Source organism: Lacerta agilis, chromosome 9, assembly GCF_009819535.1.
Source record: "Lacerta agilis isolate rLacAgi1 chromosome 9, rLacAgi1.pri, whole genome shotgun sequence".
NCBI classification, from domain to species: Eukaryota; Metazoa; Chordata; class Lepidosauria; order Squamata; family Lacertidae; genus Lacerta; species Lacerta agilis.
In genome coordinates, this window is record NC_046320.1 from 64778682 (window position 1) to 64796531 (window position 17850).

A 17850-nucleotide genomic window follows, 5' to 3' on the forward strand; every position below is an offset into this window, starting at 1 on the left:
ACCCACCTGTAACTGCAAGTGGTGTTGCAGGTCTAAATTCACTCCCCGCCCCCTTCCCTCATACTCTTGTTTGCATTAAAATTTCTTAATTACCAATCACTTTTTAAAAATTCATCATTGACTAAGACCAGGAGCATGAACAAAGCTTAAGTGAAGATAAACAAGGTTTACCAAATGATGGGAAAGTCCGATTGGCCTGTTTTGTTTATGTGTGAGTAATCAGTTGTAGGTTTTTGTTGTATGTTACACCTGCATTTGACAACTTAGACCCCTCCACCCCAGAGCTCTGAGGAATCCTATCCCAAGTTCAACACCAATTCCTCCCATCCCAACACACACAGCAAGGTCCTGGTGAGCTGAAGTACTGCAAAATGGTTTTGTTAATCTCATAAAGTTGACAAAGAAATCATTTTGATGGGGTGGGTGGGTGAGGGTGTCGATTTGATCATGCTGATCCTTCAAATTCTGTCTCACACCAGACAGATTCAGGTGATATGTGTGTGCTTATACACACACACACACACACACACACACACAGAGAGAGAGAGAGAGAGAGAGAGAGAGAGAGAGAGAAGTCAATCTAAGTGCGGCAAGGGAATACCGGTAATACATTATTTAGTGGCATCTTGAGGTAGATGAAAAGACCTTTGTCTTTCCCATGACAGCTGACTGGCTTGCATTCATTAGTTTGCTGTGCTTCCTACAAGTTTGACAATCCTCAAGGCTTTGTTTTGAAATGCCATTCTGCTCAGAAAACAAATACCGAAAAATCGGAGAGCTGTATCGCTGTCTCTGTTTGGTTTTGCTTTTTTGTCCACTGGAGGCTAGAGGGTGGGGAAGTGACTATATGCTGATATACTGAAGTTTCCTTATTGTTTTCATTTTCCTTATTATTATCCTTATGCCCATGACAACCTTATTTGCATCAGGATGGAAAGCCATTCTTCCTCAAAGAGAGAAAGCGACAAAGCTGAGCAAAGACACTCATCTGGCAGCGGAGTTCATGACCCTAACAGGTCATGTTTCATTGTAGGAAGTTATGGCTGTTTATGACAGTCAGCCAAACAGGACGGACACTGAGGTCAACATTCACTTTTTGTTAAATCATTTAAATCCCATCAACTGCAGGGGGGAGGGGAATAGGTCCAAGCAGCACTCGTCTATATAGTGGCAGTTGAATATGCTCTCTGCTTACTTCCCAGCTCATCTAGAAACCCTGTTTTGCTGAATAACCATGGGTTGAAACCATCGCTGCTCTTCCAACTGCACAGCAGACTTTCACTTGCACCCTCAATTTTTTCTCTGGAAAGAAAAAGAAAAGACTCAGGGTGTATGATGGGAGAGGACAGGATGGGGGAAAGACCCGTTACATGAGCAGAACTATACTTGTATGGCATTAGGTATTGCCCCATAAATTTGGTCATATAGTAAGTGTTCTTGGTTGGTGCCCTCGCATGTGTACACAGAGAGTAAAAATAATTAATTTCAAATTGCCTACTTTGTCACTAAGCAGATGATTCCGTGTTCCGAAAGGTTTATGTATTCCCTGTCAGTTGAACTTAGGTTCTATAAAAGTTCTGTTTCACTGCAGGCCGACATGATTTCTGGCAGCCAGTTAGCATGCATCTTTATTCAGGAACTGTATCAGTTAAACAACGGGATAACTGATATATATTACTGGTTTTAGACAAGCGTTTGTCTCTCTCTTACCCGCCTCGATCACTGATTTTTAACTCTCCGCTACTGAATCAATCTACCCTGGCCATGTTTTCTGTTTATGGGTTCAGCCACTTTGCTCATGTCCAGAAAACAGTGTTTCCAATTTTTTAAAGTGACCCTGGGATTTCTAGTGTGAACAACCTGCAAGTGTGTGTGGTATCAGAATAGTGGACTCAGTTATGCAATGTCATAAATGAGAATGTTATACTCAGCAGTATGGTAAGACAGTAACCAGGACTCAAGTTAATCTGTGTTCCAGTAGAGTCTTATTTATTTATTTAAAAAGTTGCTGGAGATGCATTTTTGTATACTCCTAGAAATGTTTTCCTCCTTCCATTTCTAAACTGCTGTTAGCCAAACCCAAGTTTAGGCTGAGCACCTGTGTAAGTGTGGTAGAAATCTCATCATTTAATCTGGATGCGAGCTTACTATACTTCTGACTATAATATTCTCATTTACGACATTTATAACAGAGTCCACTGTTTTGATACCACATACGAATTTAATTTAATAATAATAATAATAATGTCAGGATAACTCAGCTGGTTAGAGCATGGTGCTGATAATGCCAGGGTTGCAGGTTCGAGCCTTATACGGGACAGCTGCATATTCCTGCGTTGATCCTCAGCATCCTTTCCAACTCTATGATTCGGCGATTCTAAGTCCCTAGACACAGTCCTGTGTTGCTTCTCCAAGACTGTTCCTCTCCCTCACACAATACCTATGTTTTTTCATTACTCTTCTGCTAATTTCCCTTTCTCTCTCACGCTCAGTGAAAAATAGAACTGCCATTTTCACCTGCTGCAGTTTGTAGTGAGTGTTCTCACCTGGCCCTAACACACATGGCATTGGGTTGCTGTTGCAGTATGTGAGACACAAACCCCTAGGATCTATTTTTTTAAAAAATGCTGTCATTTGGCTAGGCTGTGTAGCTTAAGCAGGAGGAAACTCAGGTCAGGCACAAGTGGAAAGTATGCAGAACAGATGAAGTAGCTGCTCTTTATACACCAGGCTTGAATTGTGTATGTTCCTGTTGAGAGATGTGTTCAAGTTATCACATTTGAGGAGTTGGAAGAGCTAGGGCATATGGCTTTTGGCGGAGGCAGAAGCAGGGATGCCTGCTTCTGGCTAAAGGGTGTGTGCCACTGACTCCCCACCAGGACTTCCTTTGTGCCTTTTCTATCAGTTTGTTCTTGGCTAACCAACCATGGTTTGTTTTTAGCAAAACAAACCATAACGGTGAGCCCGAGGATCTTGGTTTGCTGCTGCTGTTTGCTGGCAGGGAGGAGCGAACTAGGTGCTCTCATTGTAAACCTTTAACCATGGCTTACCGTGATGTATGAACACAGGTTTTGTACAAGTGGGTGGATAAACAAACAAACTGAAGGTTCCACCAGTGGCTTTGTTAATGGCAGTAGCCACAGGAACTTCGACAGAAGAAGAAGAAGAAGAGTTTGGATTTTATATCCCGCTTTTCACTACCTGAAGGAGTCTCAAAGCGGCTAACATTCTCCTTTCCCTTCCTCCCCCACAACAAACACTCTGTGAGGTGAGTGAGGCTGCGAAACTTCAAAGAAGTGTGACCAGCCCAAGGTCACCCAGCAGCTGTATGTGGAGGAGCGGAGACGCGAACCCGGTTCCTCAGATAACAAGTCTACCGCTCTTAACCACTACACCACACTGGCTCTCCAGTGTCAGGTTAGGGAATACTTTTTGGTTTCCCTGTCTATCCTGTGCATTCCAAATCCCACACAGATCCCTCGCAGCCAATGGATTGCATCCAACTGAGTGTGAACGGACTTTCGCTCCTCCAGCACAAAATCTGCTCCGAAGGGGCCCCCAACCCTGTGGAGCAGATTTTGAGGTGCATTGGGGGGGGGTCTGTAGTGAGGAGAGGAAAGGGCGGTCGAGTTGCCTAAGTGGGTGTCTGTTGGTGATGCAGCAGTGTTGGATACAAGCCAGTGAGGGCAATAGCCACGGAATACAGTTTGTGTGTGTGTGTGTGTGTGTTTGTGTGTGTGTACACACGTTGGAGAAGACTCGTGTGGTAGGACCCCTGCTTTTTTTAAAAAATGTTCACCGTCTGGTTTTGTTTGAAAACAGAAGCAGACTCTAGTATCTCCCAACATAAAAGACCCCAAATTTATTTCTTAACTCCCTCCTGTTTGGGGATTATGTGAAGGCTCCGCAGGAAACTGGGTCCCAAGTGCTTTCACCCTCCCTTAATGGTGTCGCTGTTCCCAGAACCCTGCAGAAATCTTTCAGTTCTCTGTGCTTTGTTTAAATGTCCTTGGCAAGCCCTTATGGACGATGAATCTCAAGGACCTTTCTCTCTCCCCCCCCCTCCTCCCCACACCAGCTAGCATTTTAAATGCATACAAGTTAAACAAACTTCGGGTAAAGCAGCATTGGGGGTCTGTGCTTGCTACTCAGCTTCATGCGGTTCCATATAGAAACTGCAGGGAAATATGCACGGATGTTTACAAACGCTCTCAGAGCACGTTGAAGGGAAGTGGGCTCCCCTGCCATTGGGGGAAAGTGCATGCTTAAGATGCATAATGTGTCCAGATGAGTGTAGCCAGCTGGACCATTGATTTGATGATTTACACAAAAAAATCCCTTGTCCCCAGTGTTTGCAGCACTTCCCTGACTCCTGTGTTTCCATATCAACAGTAAAGTCTCTCTCTCTCTCTCTCCATTCCCCTGCTGCTGGCCAAAACTAATTCTAAAGTTTAAAAGAAGTTGGCCTGGATGGAGGGGTGTTTGCGCCCCATGCTTGGTTCTGCTAGAGATGTGTCCAGGACTTCCTGCCTCTTCGGAGCTCAGTTCATTGATGGATTATGTAAGGGCCTGTTGCAGCCTCTCTATTCTGTTTCTGTCTGTGCTGGCGATTGTTTAACCTTTCCCGTTGCTGGGGCTATCCTAATTACCGTATCGGATTGCCGCGGTGGCCTGGATTCACCCTAGACCAGCCTTGCCCCCACCTCGGCGGAGGGCACCAAGTTGAGGAAGGCAGACCCAGAGAGGACTCTGGTGCAGGAGGGAGAGAGCGCACCTTTTTGCTTTGACGCCTGTTTGAAGGGAAGCCAGTGTACAGGTCGCAAGCAAAATTTCAGAAGACGTGCTGTGCTCCTAAAGCTGCCACGATGTTTCATGGTGGCTTTTACACCTCTGAACTAAGAGTGTCAGGTGTAAAAGGGACAGTAGAGAAAGCAGAGGGAAATGAAGAGGTAATGGAATACAGAGTGCAGCTGTGAAATTTCCATAGAGCTGCCTATGAATTATAGCTTGGACATTCCAAATTCTTCACATTCCTCAGGGCCTGCATCAAATTCCTAGGAATCCAGGTGGTTAGATGGCTGGGATTTCCACCCCACCTCAAACTCTTCTGATACATTGGATATTTCCGAGTAGAGCTGAGTAATACCTTTGGCACCAAGCCGTAACAATGGTGAGTTCATGATAGAGATTAGAGAACTGGGCCAAAGCAAACAAGATGAATTTTAACAGGGAGAAATGTAAAGTACTACACTTGAGCAAAAAAATTGAAAGGATGGGTGACACCTGGCTTGAGAGCAGTACATGTAAAAAGGATCTAGGAGCCTTGGTAGACCATAAACTCGGCATGAGTCAACAGTGTGATGCAGCAGCTAAAAAAAGCCAATGCAATTCTGGGCTGCATCAATAGGAGTATAGCATCTAGATCAAGGGAAGTAATAGTACCACTGTATTCCGCTCTGGTCAGAACTCACCTGGAATACTGTGTCCAGTTCTGGGCACCACAGTTCAAGAAGGATACTGACAAGCTGGAACGTGTCCAGAGGAGGGCAACCAAAATGGTCAAAGGCCTGGAAACGATGCCTTATGAGGAACAGCTTAGGGAGCTGGGTATGTTTAGCTTGGAGAAGAGAAGGTTAAGGGGGGATATGATAGCCATGTTCAAATATATAAAAGGATGTCATACAGAGGAGGGAGAAAGGTTGTTTTCTGCTGCTCCAGAGAAGCAGACACGGAGCAATGGATTCAAACTACAAGAAAGAAGATTCCACCTAAACATTAGGAAGAACTTCCTGACAGTAAGAGCTGTTTGACAGTGGAATTTGCTACCAAGGAGTGTGGTGGAGTCTCCTTCTTTGGAGGTCTTTAAGTGGAGACTTGACAGCCATCTGTCAGGAATGCTTTGATGGTGTTTCCTGCTTGGCTGGGGGTTGGACTGGATGGCCCTTGTGGTCTCTTCCAACTCTATGATTCTATGAGAGATATGGGTCCCTGCAACCCTTGCCTTGGTTTCTCTTCTGTTCAGATCCAGGCATGGTTGTATACTACTGGTATATGGTAGGCTTCTGTGTTTTCTGCATGTGTTTCCCATAGCGTGACTTGGAATCTCTGCATGCCTCTTTCCTCAGAAGCCCCGTGACCTCAGGAGCTCTTCCTGAGCCACCTAACCCACCTCGAGGCTCCCCCTGTCCTCATACTTGACATAAAAGATAATAAAGAGCAGGCAGCTACTTGGTCCTGTTGTTGGGTTTTTTTTAACCAACTTATTTGAATTTTTACAGTCTGCTGCGTCTAGAAGACTGTAGCTTAAAGGTAGAAAGCAAGTTTAAAGTCTTACTAAAGCAGCACAGACATAGCAGCAGATCCCCTCCCCTCCCAAAGCAGGCACAGCAACTCCTCAACACCCAAATTGAAATAGAAATGGGGGCCAGAGATCTACAGAAAGTGTCCTGTTTTCTGGTCTGAGAAGCCAAGTACCTGGAGTGTGATGCACACACACTTTGTGGCCATTTAAGATTGGGAGTCTCCAGGTGCTTCCACACTGAATGCACCTGTCCGTCACCAAAAGCAGCAGCTCCTCCAGGCATGGGGGAATTTGCGGCAGAGTCAGGTTACAACACTCTGTTTGTATTGCTAGATGTTACTGGGATGGAGAGGAGGAGGGATATAGAAAGCTGCCTGTTGCCAAGTCACACTATTGGCCATCTAGCCCAGTGTTGTCTACACTGACTTGCAGAAACTCCAGTGCGCCGGGCAGAGAAAAGTCTCAAATCACACCTGTCATCGACGCTTTAGCTAAGTTTCCTGCCTTGCAGGGGGTTGGACTAGATGACCCTGGGAGTCCCTTCCAACTCTACAATTCTATGATTCTACAGGTGAAACTCGAAAAATTAGAATATTGTGGAAAAGTCCATTTAGCTAAGCAATTGTTTTCATTAGCTACTGGAGTTTAATATATGAGATAGACTCATGACATGCAAAGCGAGATGTGTCAAGCCTTTGTTTGTTGTAATTGTGATGATAATGGCATACGGCTGATGAAAACCCCAAAGTTGAAATTGTTAATTTGGGGTTCTCATCAGCTGTACGCCATAATCACCACAATTATAACAAGCACAGGCTTGGCATAGCTTGCTTTTCATGTCATGAGTCTACCTCGTATATTAGTTTCACCTTTTAAATTGGATTGCTGAAAGAAATGAACCTTTCCACGATATTCTAATTTTTCGAGTTTCACCTTTACATCCTCTTCTAACCGACCATGTTAATTTGTAATGTCGGGGGCCAGGAGAATCTGTGTTTACCATGTGCTTTATGGCTAAGCGATGCCCCCCCACCCCCAGAAAAGGAAGAGTGGGGAAGACTCCACTGGAGAATGCATGAATCGTTCCTGTTGGTTTGTGCTAAGTGAGTGGTCTACCACTGGAGCTAATTCCCCTCCAATGAGAGTCGCAAGGCTTTGTGTTCATCAGCTAGCCCCCATCTTCCCCCCAAATCTGCAAATGCACCATCGGGAACAGTATTTTCGTGTTTGTGTAATGTATTGGATTATCTGTGGAAGGGTAACTCTGGATTAGAAGGGGCAGGGAGAAATGGGGTTGGCATTCTGATGCCAGCGGTGCTGTGTGGATGCTGCAAAGAACTTGGTTGCACGAGGAAGAAGAAGAAGAAGAAGAGTTTGGATTTGATATCCCGCTTTATCACTACCCAAAGGAGTCTCAAATCAGATAACATTCTCCTTTCCCTTCCTCCCCCACAACAAACACTCTGTGAGGTGAGTGGGGCTGAGAGACTTCAGAGAAGTGTGACTAGCCCAAGGTCACCCAGCAGCTGCATGTGGAGGAGCGGGGAAGCGAACCCAGTTCACCAGATTACGAGTCTACTGCTCTTAACCACTACACCACACTGGCTAAACATCCACGCTTAGCCTTCAGTTCAAGCCCGGCATAGCCTCAGTTTAGGCTTTTAAGTCCCGTTTGAGGGGAAAGCTCTTTGTATGTTCTTGTCAAACAGCCGTTTCCTTTGCCCATGGGCACTCTTGAGAATTGTAGCTCTGAGAGGGCGAGTGTAGCAGTCTCCAACAGAGAATCCTCACAAAATTTAAATTCCCCAAGATTTTTTGGGGTAGAAACTATAACAGTTAATCTGGAATGATATTGTTGTATTGTAGCAATATACACTTTTTAGCTGGGATCGATTGGGGAGGGAAATGCTTTTGTCTATAAAGGTATTCAAGCAAGGGAAATCCCAGTGCTTTTGATATTCCTTAATTGCCCCGGTCTGCTTGCCATCCTAGTTCCTTCACCATGTCAAAGTTGCCTGCTTTGCTTGTATAATAATAATAATAATAATAATAATAATAATAATAATAATAATAATAATTTATACCCCGCCCATCTGGCTGGATCTCCCCAGCCACTCTGGGCGGCTTCCAACAAAAATAAAAATACATTAAAATATCACACATTAAAAGTTTCCCTAAACAGGGCTGCCTTCATATGTCCCCTAAATGTCTGGTAGTTGTCTATCTCTTTGACATCTGAAAGGAGAGAGTTCCACAGGGCGGGCGCCACTACCGAGAAGGCCTTCTGCTTGGTTCCCTGTAGTTTTGCTTCTCGCAGTGAGGGAACCACCAGAAGGCCCTCGGCACTGGACCTTAGTGTCTGGGCAGAACGATGGGGGTGGAGATGCTCCTTCAGGTATACTGGACCGCGGCCGTATGTATGTATAAATCGCAACACACTTGTCTTAATTCAACACCCGCCCAATCTTTCATTACCTGTATTTATGCTATTATTGCAAACACGCACCCAGAGGCGCATGGTATATTTGGACACTGGGTGAATTTCATAAAATCCCAATCGATGCATATTGAGTCAACATTTCTTGGGGTGTGTGTATGTGTGTGTGTGCAAGCTTTTGACTTTCACAGATCTCTTCTTCAGAGCAGCCTTTTCACCACCTACTGGTATTGTCTGCTTTAAGTGGGAATGGAAGGAAAGAAGTAACAGCAGACAGAAAGATAAGGAGCTAACCCTGTTAGCATTTTTAAGCTGTTGGCAAAATGTCTTAAGAGAACACATCACAGCAACTAACAGAGGCAGGACTTGATGAAGTCAGACGTATCGGGAGTGGTGAATTAATCTGTGAATTACTAGCATAAAGATTTTAGCTGAAGCCTTCTGAGTGGATAGGGTCACCCCGGGACAATGTGGAGGAGGAGGAGGAAGAAAAAAAAAGGGGTGAGATAAAGTTAGATACTATTTGGACCCAGGTAGGCGATGGTAGATGTTGGTTATGGAAGAGGACCCAGAAGAGAAAAAGCCAAATTCAGGGAGAGAAAATAAAGTGAGTGCATTCTTTGGAAAGTACAAAACACTCGACAGCTGGAGATTATTCAATAGAGGCTAGCATCTTCTGTTAAGAAGAGTTACCTGCATGTTGGTGGCAGTTTCTCAGCTCTGCTGTTGTTGCTTTATATTTTAGTACCAGATTGCCTTTATACTGTCAGCTTACAAATATAACAACAGTGAGAGCAACAACAACAACAACAATAATATTATTGTTTGGGATGGATTCGAGCACACACTGGAAATTTAGGTTTGTGTAATTAAAGTGGATTGCAGGCAATGACCATTTTAGGCATCTCCCAATAGGTGTGGGGTTTTAGGGACCCCTTAAACATCTGGGTATGTGGGCTTGCATAACTGGACACAGCGTATTTGTGCCACCAGGTAGTCTGTGAAATCTTCAAGGGGGAAGACTTGGTACAAGTGGTAAGAGATGGGAGCATCCCAATATATCCAGTATGTGCTCAGTTTGTGTGGGCTTTCCGAAGCAAAATGTGGTTTCGTGATTTATCCTCAAGGGATCTGCAGAATGTCACGCGTGTGGTGTTGGCTAGAACACTAAGGACAAGATGAATAATTGCAGCTGGAATATCCTTCCAGCTGCACTTTTCAAAGAAGAAAGAGTAAGAAGTGGAAACTTCTCTGCCATTCACTGGAGCATTAGGGCGTGTCATTTAAGGACGGAAAATTTTATTTTGTGAATTTGCTCAATGAGGGGGTCTAAAAATATGTAATTGCACATGAGGAATCCAAATCTGCAATTATTTTTATGATTGGTTGATGTTTAGCTTGGTAAATCGAGATTTGTTTGAAATACACTAAAAAAAAGCCAAAAACTCGCATTTTGAAGCAAAGTTAAAGTTTTTAATCATTTTATACAAGCAAAATATAAAGAAATTTTATTTCCAGCTGTAACAACATATCATCACTTTATCTTATAACGTCCTATTATAGTTAAAAAAAAGAATAACATTAATTGGAATTAATAACAAGTTTCATCAAGTCCTGTATTGATTCATTTCTTGACAAAAGCAGACGACCTGCTTCTTGGCCTCTCTGCAGCCTCCATGACTTGTTTCACACATCTTTCAATCCCTTGACCATGACAAGGCCACTGAGGAACTTGCATAGGCTTGTAAATAAATTCCTTTATTTCTGTCAAGGTCATTTTGCATGTTAATGGAGGTTCATAAACTCCATCAAACCAGTCTATCAACTCCAATAGGTTTGAAGCAGAAGTGTTTATAGAAGGTGTCTTCCTTGGACGTACTGAAAGGTCTCCAAATATATCATCATTGCCACCTCTCAAATCGATGATCTTTTGAATTCCAGCTCTCCTTTCTTCCTTATTATTTGAGCACAGCAGTGTCTGAATTAACATTTCACTAAATGCATACCACGCTGAACGCTTAACAGTCGGCAAAACAGCATTTACTACAGCCTTGTTTTGCAGTGTAAGCTGTTGCAATTGAAACAACAAATGACATGGGCCTTCTATCCACAAATGTTTTACTTTTATATTGAACCAACACGGATAGTACACACCAACAATGTATTCTACAATCAGCCTTAAATTATTGAGGTTTTTGCCTTTTAGGCCATGTTTGGAAACTCACAAGCGACAAAGTCTGTTTGCTGTTGTAAGCCACCTTACAATGAATTTGAATTTCAAATTCATTAGACAATGAATTTGAATTTCTTCAAATTCATTGTCTAATGATGACATCAATTTCTCCTGTGCTCTCTTTACTTTATTGTGGTCAACAACAAGTTTCGTATTCTCTTCAGTGATCAAGCCAATATCAATAAATGCAGCGGTGGTAATTGCAGCTGTGGCACGAAGACCAACACCGTATCTGATGCACTGCATAGCAACATTAGGAATATCTAATGTATTGTACTGTTTCTCTCCATTAGAAGTTGAAGGAGCTGCTAAATCATAATTTGATTCACTTCCATCTTCTGTATCAGATTCTTTTTCATTTCCAACCCCGGAGGAACTTTCTTCATGTGATGGAAGTGAAGAAGTCTGCAAACATTCCTTTTTCTATTCAGCATCAGCAAGTCTTGTTCTCTCAACTTCTCCTCGCTTTTGCTTCTTTATCAGTCTGTTATGTTCTGGAAAATCTGGCAAACCAATTTGGTGTGGTCCAATAGAACCAATCTTGTTTCTCTGGCCTTTAATGAAAGCAAGTTCTTTCACTGGGATCTTCTTGTCTTTAGAGCATGTGCAATTAATGTGAGCTTCTTTTGTGCAATCTGTAGCACAGCCAAATTCAGAGCACATAATGATTTCACATTTGCAATTGAGAATGTCAAAGAGCTTGTCAAGTTTTGAAGCAAAGGCTTCTTTAATATCTAACTTGCCCCTTCCAAGAGATATGTTTTCTGCTTGCTCTCAACTTTCTTGAATCTTTGCTAATACTGTAACTCTTGAATTCACAACAGGGAAAACAAAAGAAGTTTGCTCGTTCCCATTTTTCAAGTACTTTAGGCTATAAGTCTTTTGCAACACTGGCAGCTGGATAGTTTCTCATATCCTCACTTACTTTGTTCTCTCAGCAACAGTCCATATCTTAACATGTCTCGCAAAGTTGGTAATTCAGAAGGCAACATGTCTCTTCCACTTCCAATAAGGTTGCTCATATGTGTGAATGTTCCCTGCCTTGTTCTCTTCTTTGTAGTCATAGTGAAGCAGTTATCACTGGTTGTACAAAGCAAAAAAGAAATCGCATACCATTGTATAATATTAGAATCATAGAATCCTAGAGTTGGAAGAGACCACAAGGGCCATCCAGTCCAACCCTCTGCCAAGCAGGAAACACCATCAAAGCATTCCTGACAGATGGCTGTCAAGCCTCCGCTTAAAGACCTCCAAAGAAGGAGACTCCACCACACTCCTTGGCAGCAAATTGCACTGTCGAACAGCTCTTACTGTCTGGAAGTTCTTCCTAATATTTAGGTGGAATCTTCTTTCTTGTAGTTTGAATCCATTGCCCCGTGTCCGCTTCTCTGGAGCAGCAGAAAACAACCTTTCTCCCTCCTCTATATGACATCCTTTGATATATTTGTACATTGCTGTCATATCACCCCTTAACCTTCTCTTCTCTAGGCTAAACATACCCAGTATTAATAATACAGATAACTACATATTAATAATTAATAATATTAATATTAATATTAATAATACAGATAACTACAATACATATATAACAGAACTACAATATCTTGTAATCAATCTTAGGCACTTATCAACATCTGTTTTCATGAAAATTTGGGAATAACATATATGTTTAAATGACAGAAAATTTTTAAAAAATTAAAAAGTAGGAACTTTTCACATAGATATTTACCAAGCAAGACCTAAATATTTACAAGTAACCAAAATATATTTCAAATTACCTAATCATACCACAACTTTTTAACACCCCTCAAATCAGGATTTTTAAAGATGAAAAATTCAACACGCCCTACTGGAGCATCTAAGATCAATTCGTCACCTTAAGCTACTATGAAATTTAGATCTTTTTCTCATGCAGTTTCCACCAGCAATCTATCAAGGGATGGTAGGGACGTTTTTCTTTTCACAAGCATTTTTGCCTCCTTCCCCAGTTCTGCTTTTACCTCCAAACGGAAATGCAGCTCGGGCACCCCCATGTAATATTGCACACGTAAATGGGACGCTCTTCTTGTTGCTGTGGCCGTTATGGTGCGCTGCCATTATTAAATTGCAGAGACATATGGGTTCGAATCCCCACGACGGGGTGAGCTCCCGTTGCTCAATCCCTGTTCCTGCCCACCTAGCAGTTCGAAAGCATGTCAAAGTGCAAGTAGATAAATAGGTACCACTTCGGCGGGAAGGTAAACGCCGTTCCTGTGCAATGCTCTGGTTTCGCCAGAAGCGGCTTAGTTATGCTGGCCACATGACCTGGCAGCTGTCTGCAGACAAATGCTGGCTCCCTCGGCCTATAGAGCGAGATGAGCGCTGCAACCCCAGAGTCGTCCGCGACTGGACCTAACGGTCAGGGATACCTTTATGGATAAAAGGCAATTTGTAAATTAATAATAAACAGTATATCTGAAGAAGAGAAGAAGAAGAAGAGTTTGGATTTGATATCCCACTTTTCACTACCCGAAGGAGTCTCAAAGCGGCTCACATTCTCCTTTCCCTTCCTCCCCCACAACAAACACTCTGTGAGGTGAGTGGGGCTGAGAGACCTCCGAGAAGTGTGACTAGCCCAAGGTCACCCAGCAGCTGCATGTGGAGGAGCGGGGAAGCGAACCCGGTTCCCCAGATTACAAGTCTACCACTCTTAACCACTACACCACACTGGCTCTCCAGTAGATACAAATATTACAAACTTATGTGTTGGTGTTAACTGGAGGAATTGAGATTGGGAATTGAGATTGGGATCCGGCTTGTGGAATGATCCCCCCAGGGAGGTTCGTTTGGCACCTCCATGATACATCTTTAGGCACCAGATGAAAACGTTTCCTCTTGAACCAGGCCTTTGGCTGATTAATATTCTACAGCCTTTTACATTTGTCTGTGGGAAAGGGGGAGGGATTAATGCTTTTTTGTTTTGTTTTAACTATTTACCTGTTTCTATTCTGCATTTTCTTCTGTGAACCACCCTGAGATCTTATGATGAAGGGTGGTATAGTAATAATAATAATAATAATAATAATTTATTTATTTACACCCTGCCCATCTGGTTTCCCCAGCCACTCTGGGCGGCTTCCAACAAAATATTAAAATACAATAGTCTGTCAAACATTAAAAGTTTCCCTAGACAGGGCTGCCTTCAGATGTCTTCTAAAAGTCTGGTAGTTGTTTTTCTCTTTGACATCTGGTGGGAGGGCGTTCCACAGGGCGGGTGCCACCACCGAGAAGGCCCACTGCCTGGTTCCCTGTAACTAATAAATAAAAATTTAAAAATCTTGTTTTTTGAGTTATACCTGGGAATTATTGTAATTATCACTGTTTGCACTTTTCTGCATTTCATTTCAGCCTGACCTCACTGTTTGCAGTCCACCTCCTCCACTCCCAGCCATGCACGTATATGTCCATAGGTATGCATATACCGTATTTTTCCCATGTATAAGACAACACCCAATTTATGACTAAAAATATTTTGGAAAAAACGTTATCTCATACACGGAAAAAATGTGGTAAATCTATATACCCGACGACTGAAGGTTGCATTCCATGCATCTGACGAAGCGGCCTGTAGCCCACAGAAGTTTCTGCCATAATTAAACTTGTTTGCCTTAAACCACAAGAACCTTTTCGTTCTGACGAGGCTCCTGTGTCTCTTCTCTCTCCCACGCAGCTGAAGAACAAGTTCATGAAGAAGTTACCTCGAGACGCAGAGGCCTCCAACGTCCTGGTGGGAGAAGTCGACTTCCTGGAAGCTCCTTTCATTGCCTTCGTTCGGCTGCAGCAAGCAGTTATGCTCGGTGCTCTTACAGAAGTCCCTGTACCTACCCGGTAAAAGAGCCTTTTCTTTTTAATATATAGATTTTTAAAAATTTTTACATAACACATTTCAATTTAAACATATCATTCCCCTTCACATTTTGGATTCTCGGAATCCCTTGACTTCCTCCCCGCCCTTCTCTGGTTTTCGTTGCCAATCCCTTTTTCTTTCATCATACCCTTTCCCCCCTAATTTGTTATAAATATTATCCTCTTTCTATCTCTGGGCCAGTAATATTCTCGCTGCTGTCATCGCATACATGAAAAGTCTTTCCTGCTCACTCGGAATCTCTGTACCTAAAATAACTAATAAAAAAAGCCTCTGTTCTCCCCCCACAAATGTTATTTTTAATATTAGGAGCCTTTTCAAGACCATGGTTGTATTAAAGGTACTTAAATCAGAAGAAGGGGGGGGGGAGTTTTCATATTTAAGAAAACTGCAGTTTTAAACTAAGGAACAACAGCAGCAACAAAAAGTGTTCTCTATAGACAGGAGAGAGCCAGCAATAAATCACACTGTGCAAGTTGGAGTTAATTCCTTCTTAGCAAAAACAGGATCTGCACAGGAATGCCAGGCTAATAATAATAATAATAATAATAATAATAATAATAATAAAGCACAGCAGCTCATCTCTGGTTGGTCTTGCCCCCATGAAGCAGTTGCTGAGACTGTAGGTCCCCACAGCTCCCAGTTGAGGAGACTTCCCTCCCCCCCTCCCTCCCTCCCCCCTTCCTTTTCTTGATCTTGTTTTCTGTTATTAAAAGGCAACTGCACGGCATGCCGAAATAAAACAGGCTCATGCCAGAATGTCCGATAGACATGACACAAAATGGAAGAATGAAAAGGAAGAGGAAATGAGCAAAATTCGGTTACATTAAAGTTCTGCAGTTACCCGATAGGATGGCCGACTATTGGAATTGGCCACTTCATTTTAGGCAGGGATTTGGTCCCAACCAGATTGATGGAGAAGCTCCTTTCCTGCATTGCAGGGGGTTTGAACAGATGGCCCTCTGGTTTCCTTCCAGTCCTACAATTCTATGATTCTTTTTTTTTTTTTTTAAGAGAATTTATTATATTTCATAAACAAAAACAGACAAAATACAAACACTACAAACACTACAAAACAAAAAAGAAAAAAGACATATAAAAACGCTTAACTAAACAACAAAAATTAAAACATCACATCAAAAATACAACAAATAAATTCTATAACATCCTCAAACTTATTTAATTCTTACTTAGTGGACTTCCTCCCAACCTCTTAGCTGCGTTCATTTCAAATTTACTTTAGTAACTTTATAACGACTTTAAAATCATCATTAACAATTAATCTATTCCTTTATCTAGCATCTTATCACTACCTTCATAATCTTATCTCGTAACTATACAAATCAACCACTCTAACAATTATATCCTACTTTTTCCTAAACACAATTTATGCTGTCGCCATTAATTCTGCTGATTTCCAGTTCAAATCTCTATCTTTTCACGTTTTTTCATATAGTCTCTGAATTTCTTCCAATCTTCTTGCACCTTTTCTTCCCTCTGGTCTCGGAGTTTCTATGATTCGTAGCCTGTCAGGTGTTAAGATTTTTTTATTAAAGTTTTTCTGACCTTAATGATATAACAAGTTCTGCTATATCTTCTTGTTATTTATTAATGTCCAACTGATACAAATTCTATGACTCTCCATGCTCCACTGCTTTTATCTAATTTGGTGGTACATATTTTAGTGAATGTACACTATGTAGTTTTTTTCAAAGTGACTCATGACAATATTTGTTTGTTCCTTCTTTTTCCTCCTTGGGGGGTCAGGTTCCTCTTTATTTTGCTGGGTCCCAAAGGCAAAGCTAAATCGTACCATGAGATTGGCCGAGCCATCGCTACCTTGATGTCTGATGAGGTAATCTCCCTTCTGTGTTGCTGAGTGCAGTTCACTTAGCATTAACCGATATTTGCATTATTGTTGTTACTACTAATTAATCAATTAATTAATTAAACTTATTTACCACCCTTCATCACAGCATCTCAGGGTGGTTCACAAGATAAAAGCGTTAGCTTTTCTAGCCACAGCCTCAAAAGAGGCCAATCTTGCAATACTTCCAGGAAATGTTCAGGGCAGGCTTCTGTGAATCTCCAGGGATGGGAGATTTTGAAGGCTGTTCCATGCATTACATTGGATAAAGTCAAAACAAAAACAAAACAAAAAAAATTCCTTCCAGTAGCACCTTAGAGACCAACTAAGTTTGTTCTTGGTATGAGCTTTCGTGTGCATGCACACTTCTTCAGATAACACTTCTTGGATAAAGTGTTCAGCTTGCCACCAAGTGATAGGAAACTGCAACCGATCTTGACTGTCTAGAAGCAGAACTTCCTGGGCTGGTGGCAGCCCTGTGTCTTTGATCACAGATTTCCGCCAAACATCAGTAAAATGGCAGGTTGGAGGTAACTTCTAGGCAACAGGTGGCCAAGGAGTAATTTCCTTGCTTATCATTCCCCTTTCAGCTCCTCACACCCACTTTATTTCCAGCTAGGTTCAGAGCAGTGATGGGGGGAGCAAACTTTTCCAGTGCTTTATTTTTCCATGGAAAATTCTCTGCTTCATAATTTCATTAGTAGCAATGAATAGGTGAAAAGGACCAACTTCAAATGCAGTATTAGGTGAGCTTGGTTGTTTAAGTGTTTGCTAAATACAGGTAAATTAAACGTCCTAAATTAGATCACTCTCCAGGGCATCAGGTAATCACCCGACGTGAACTGAAATTTTTGCAATCCCAATTAAACTAATTTGCACAGGAACATTTTCAAAACAATTTCCAGGAAACCTGCATCGCTGGTTCAGAGACCAGAAATAAACCCAGCTGCAGGGGCAGCAGGAGTATCCTGGGAAACTGTTGCATTGAAAAATGGTGGTTGCAGGAAAAATTAAAACACCCCCTTGCTGCTTCCTTCTCTGCTGAAAACTACCATATTTTTCGCTCCATAGGGCACACCTCGTTTTTAGAGGAGGAAACAAGAAAAAA

The 17850-nt window shown here is 42.3% G+C and overlaps 1 protein-coding gene across 1 annotated transcript in view; it reads left to right on the plus strand.

Annotated features, from left to right (window-relative positions):
• The window catches only part of SLC4A4 (solute carrier family 4 member 4), a 198023-nt gene that overhangs the window by 128366 nt on the left and 51807 nt on the right, over nucleotides 1-17850 (plus strand). Inside the window, exons 8-9 of the mRNA XM_033160895.1 lie at nucleotides 14681-14838; nucleotides 16643-16730. Of these exons, the coding sequence (XP_033016786.1) occupies nucleotides 14681-14838; nucleotides 16643-16730 (246 nt within the window). The remainder of the gene's footprint in view (nucleotides 1-14680; nucleotides 14839-16642; nucleotides 16731-17850) is intronic.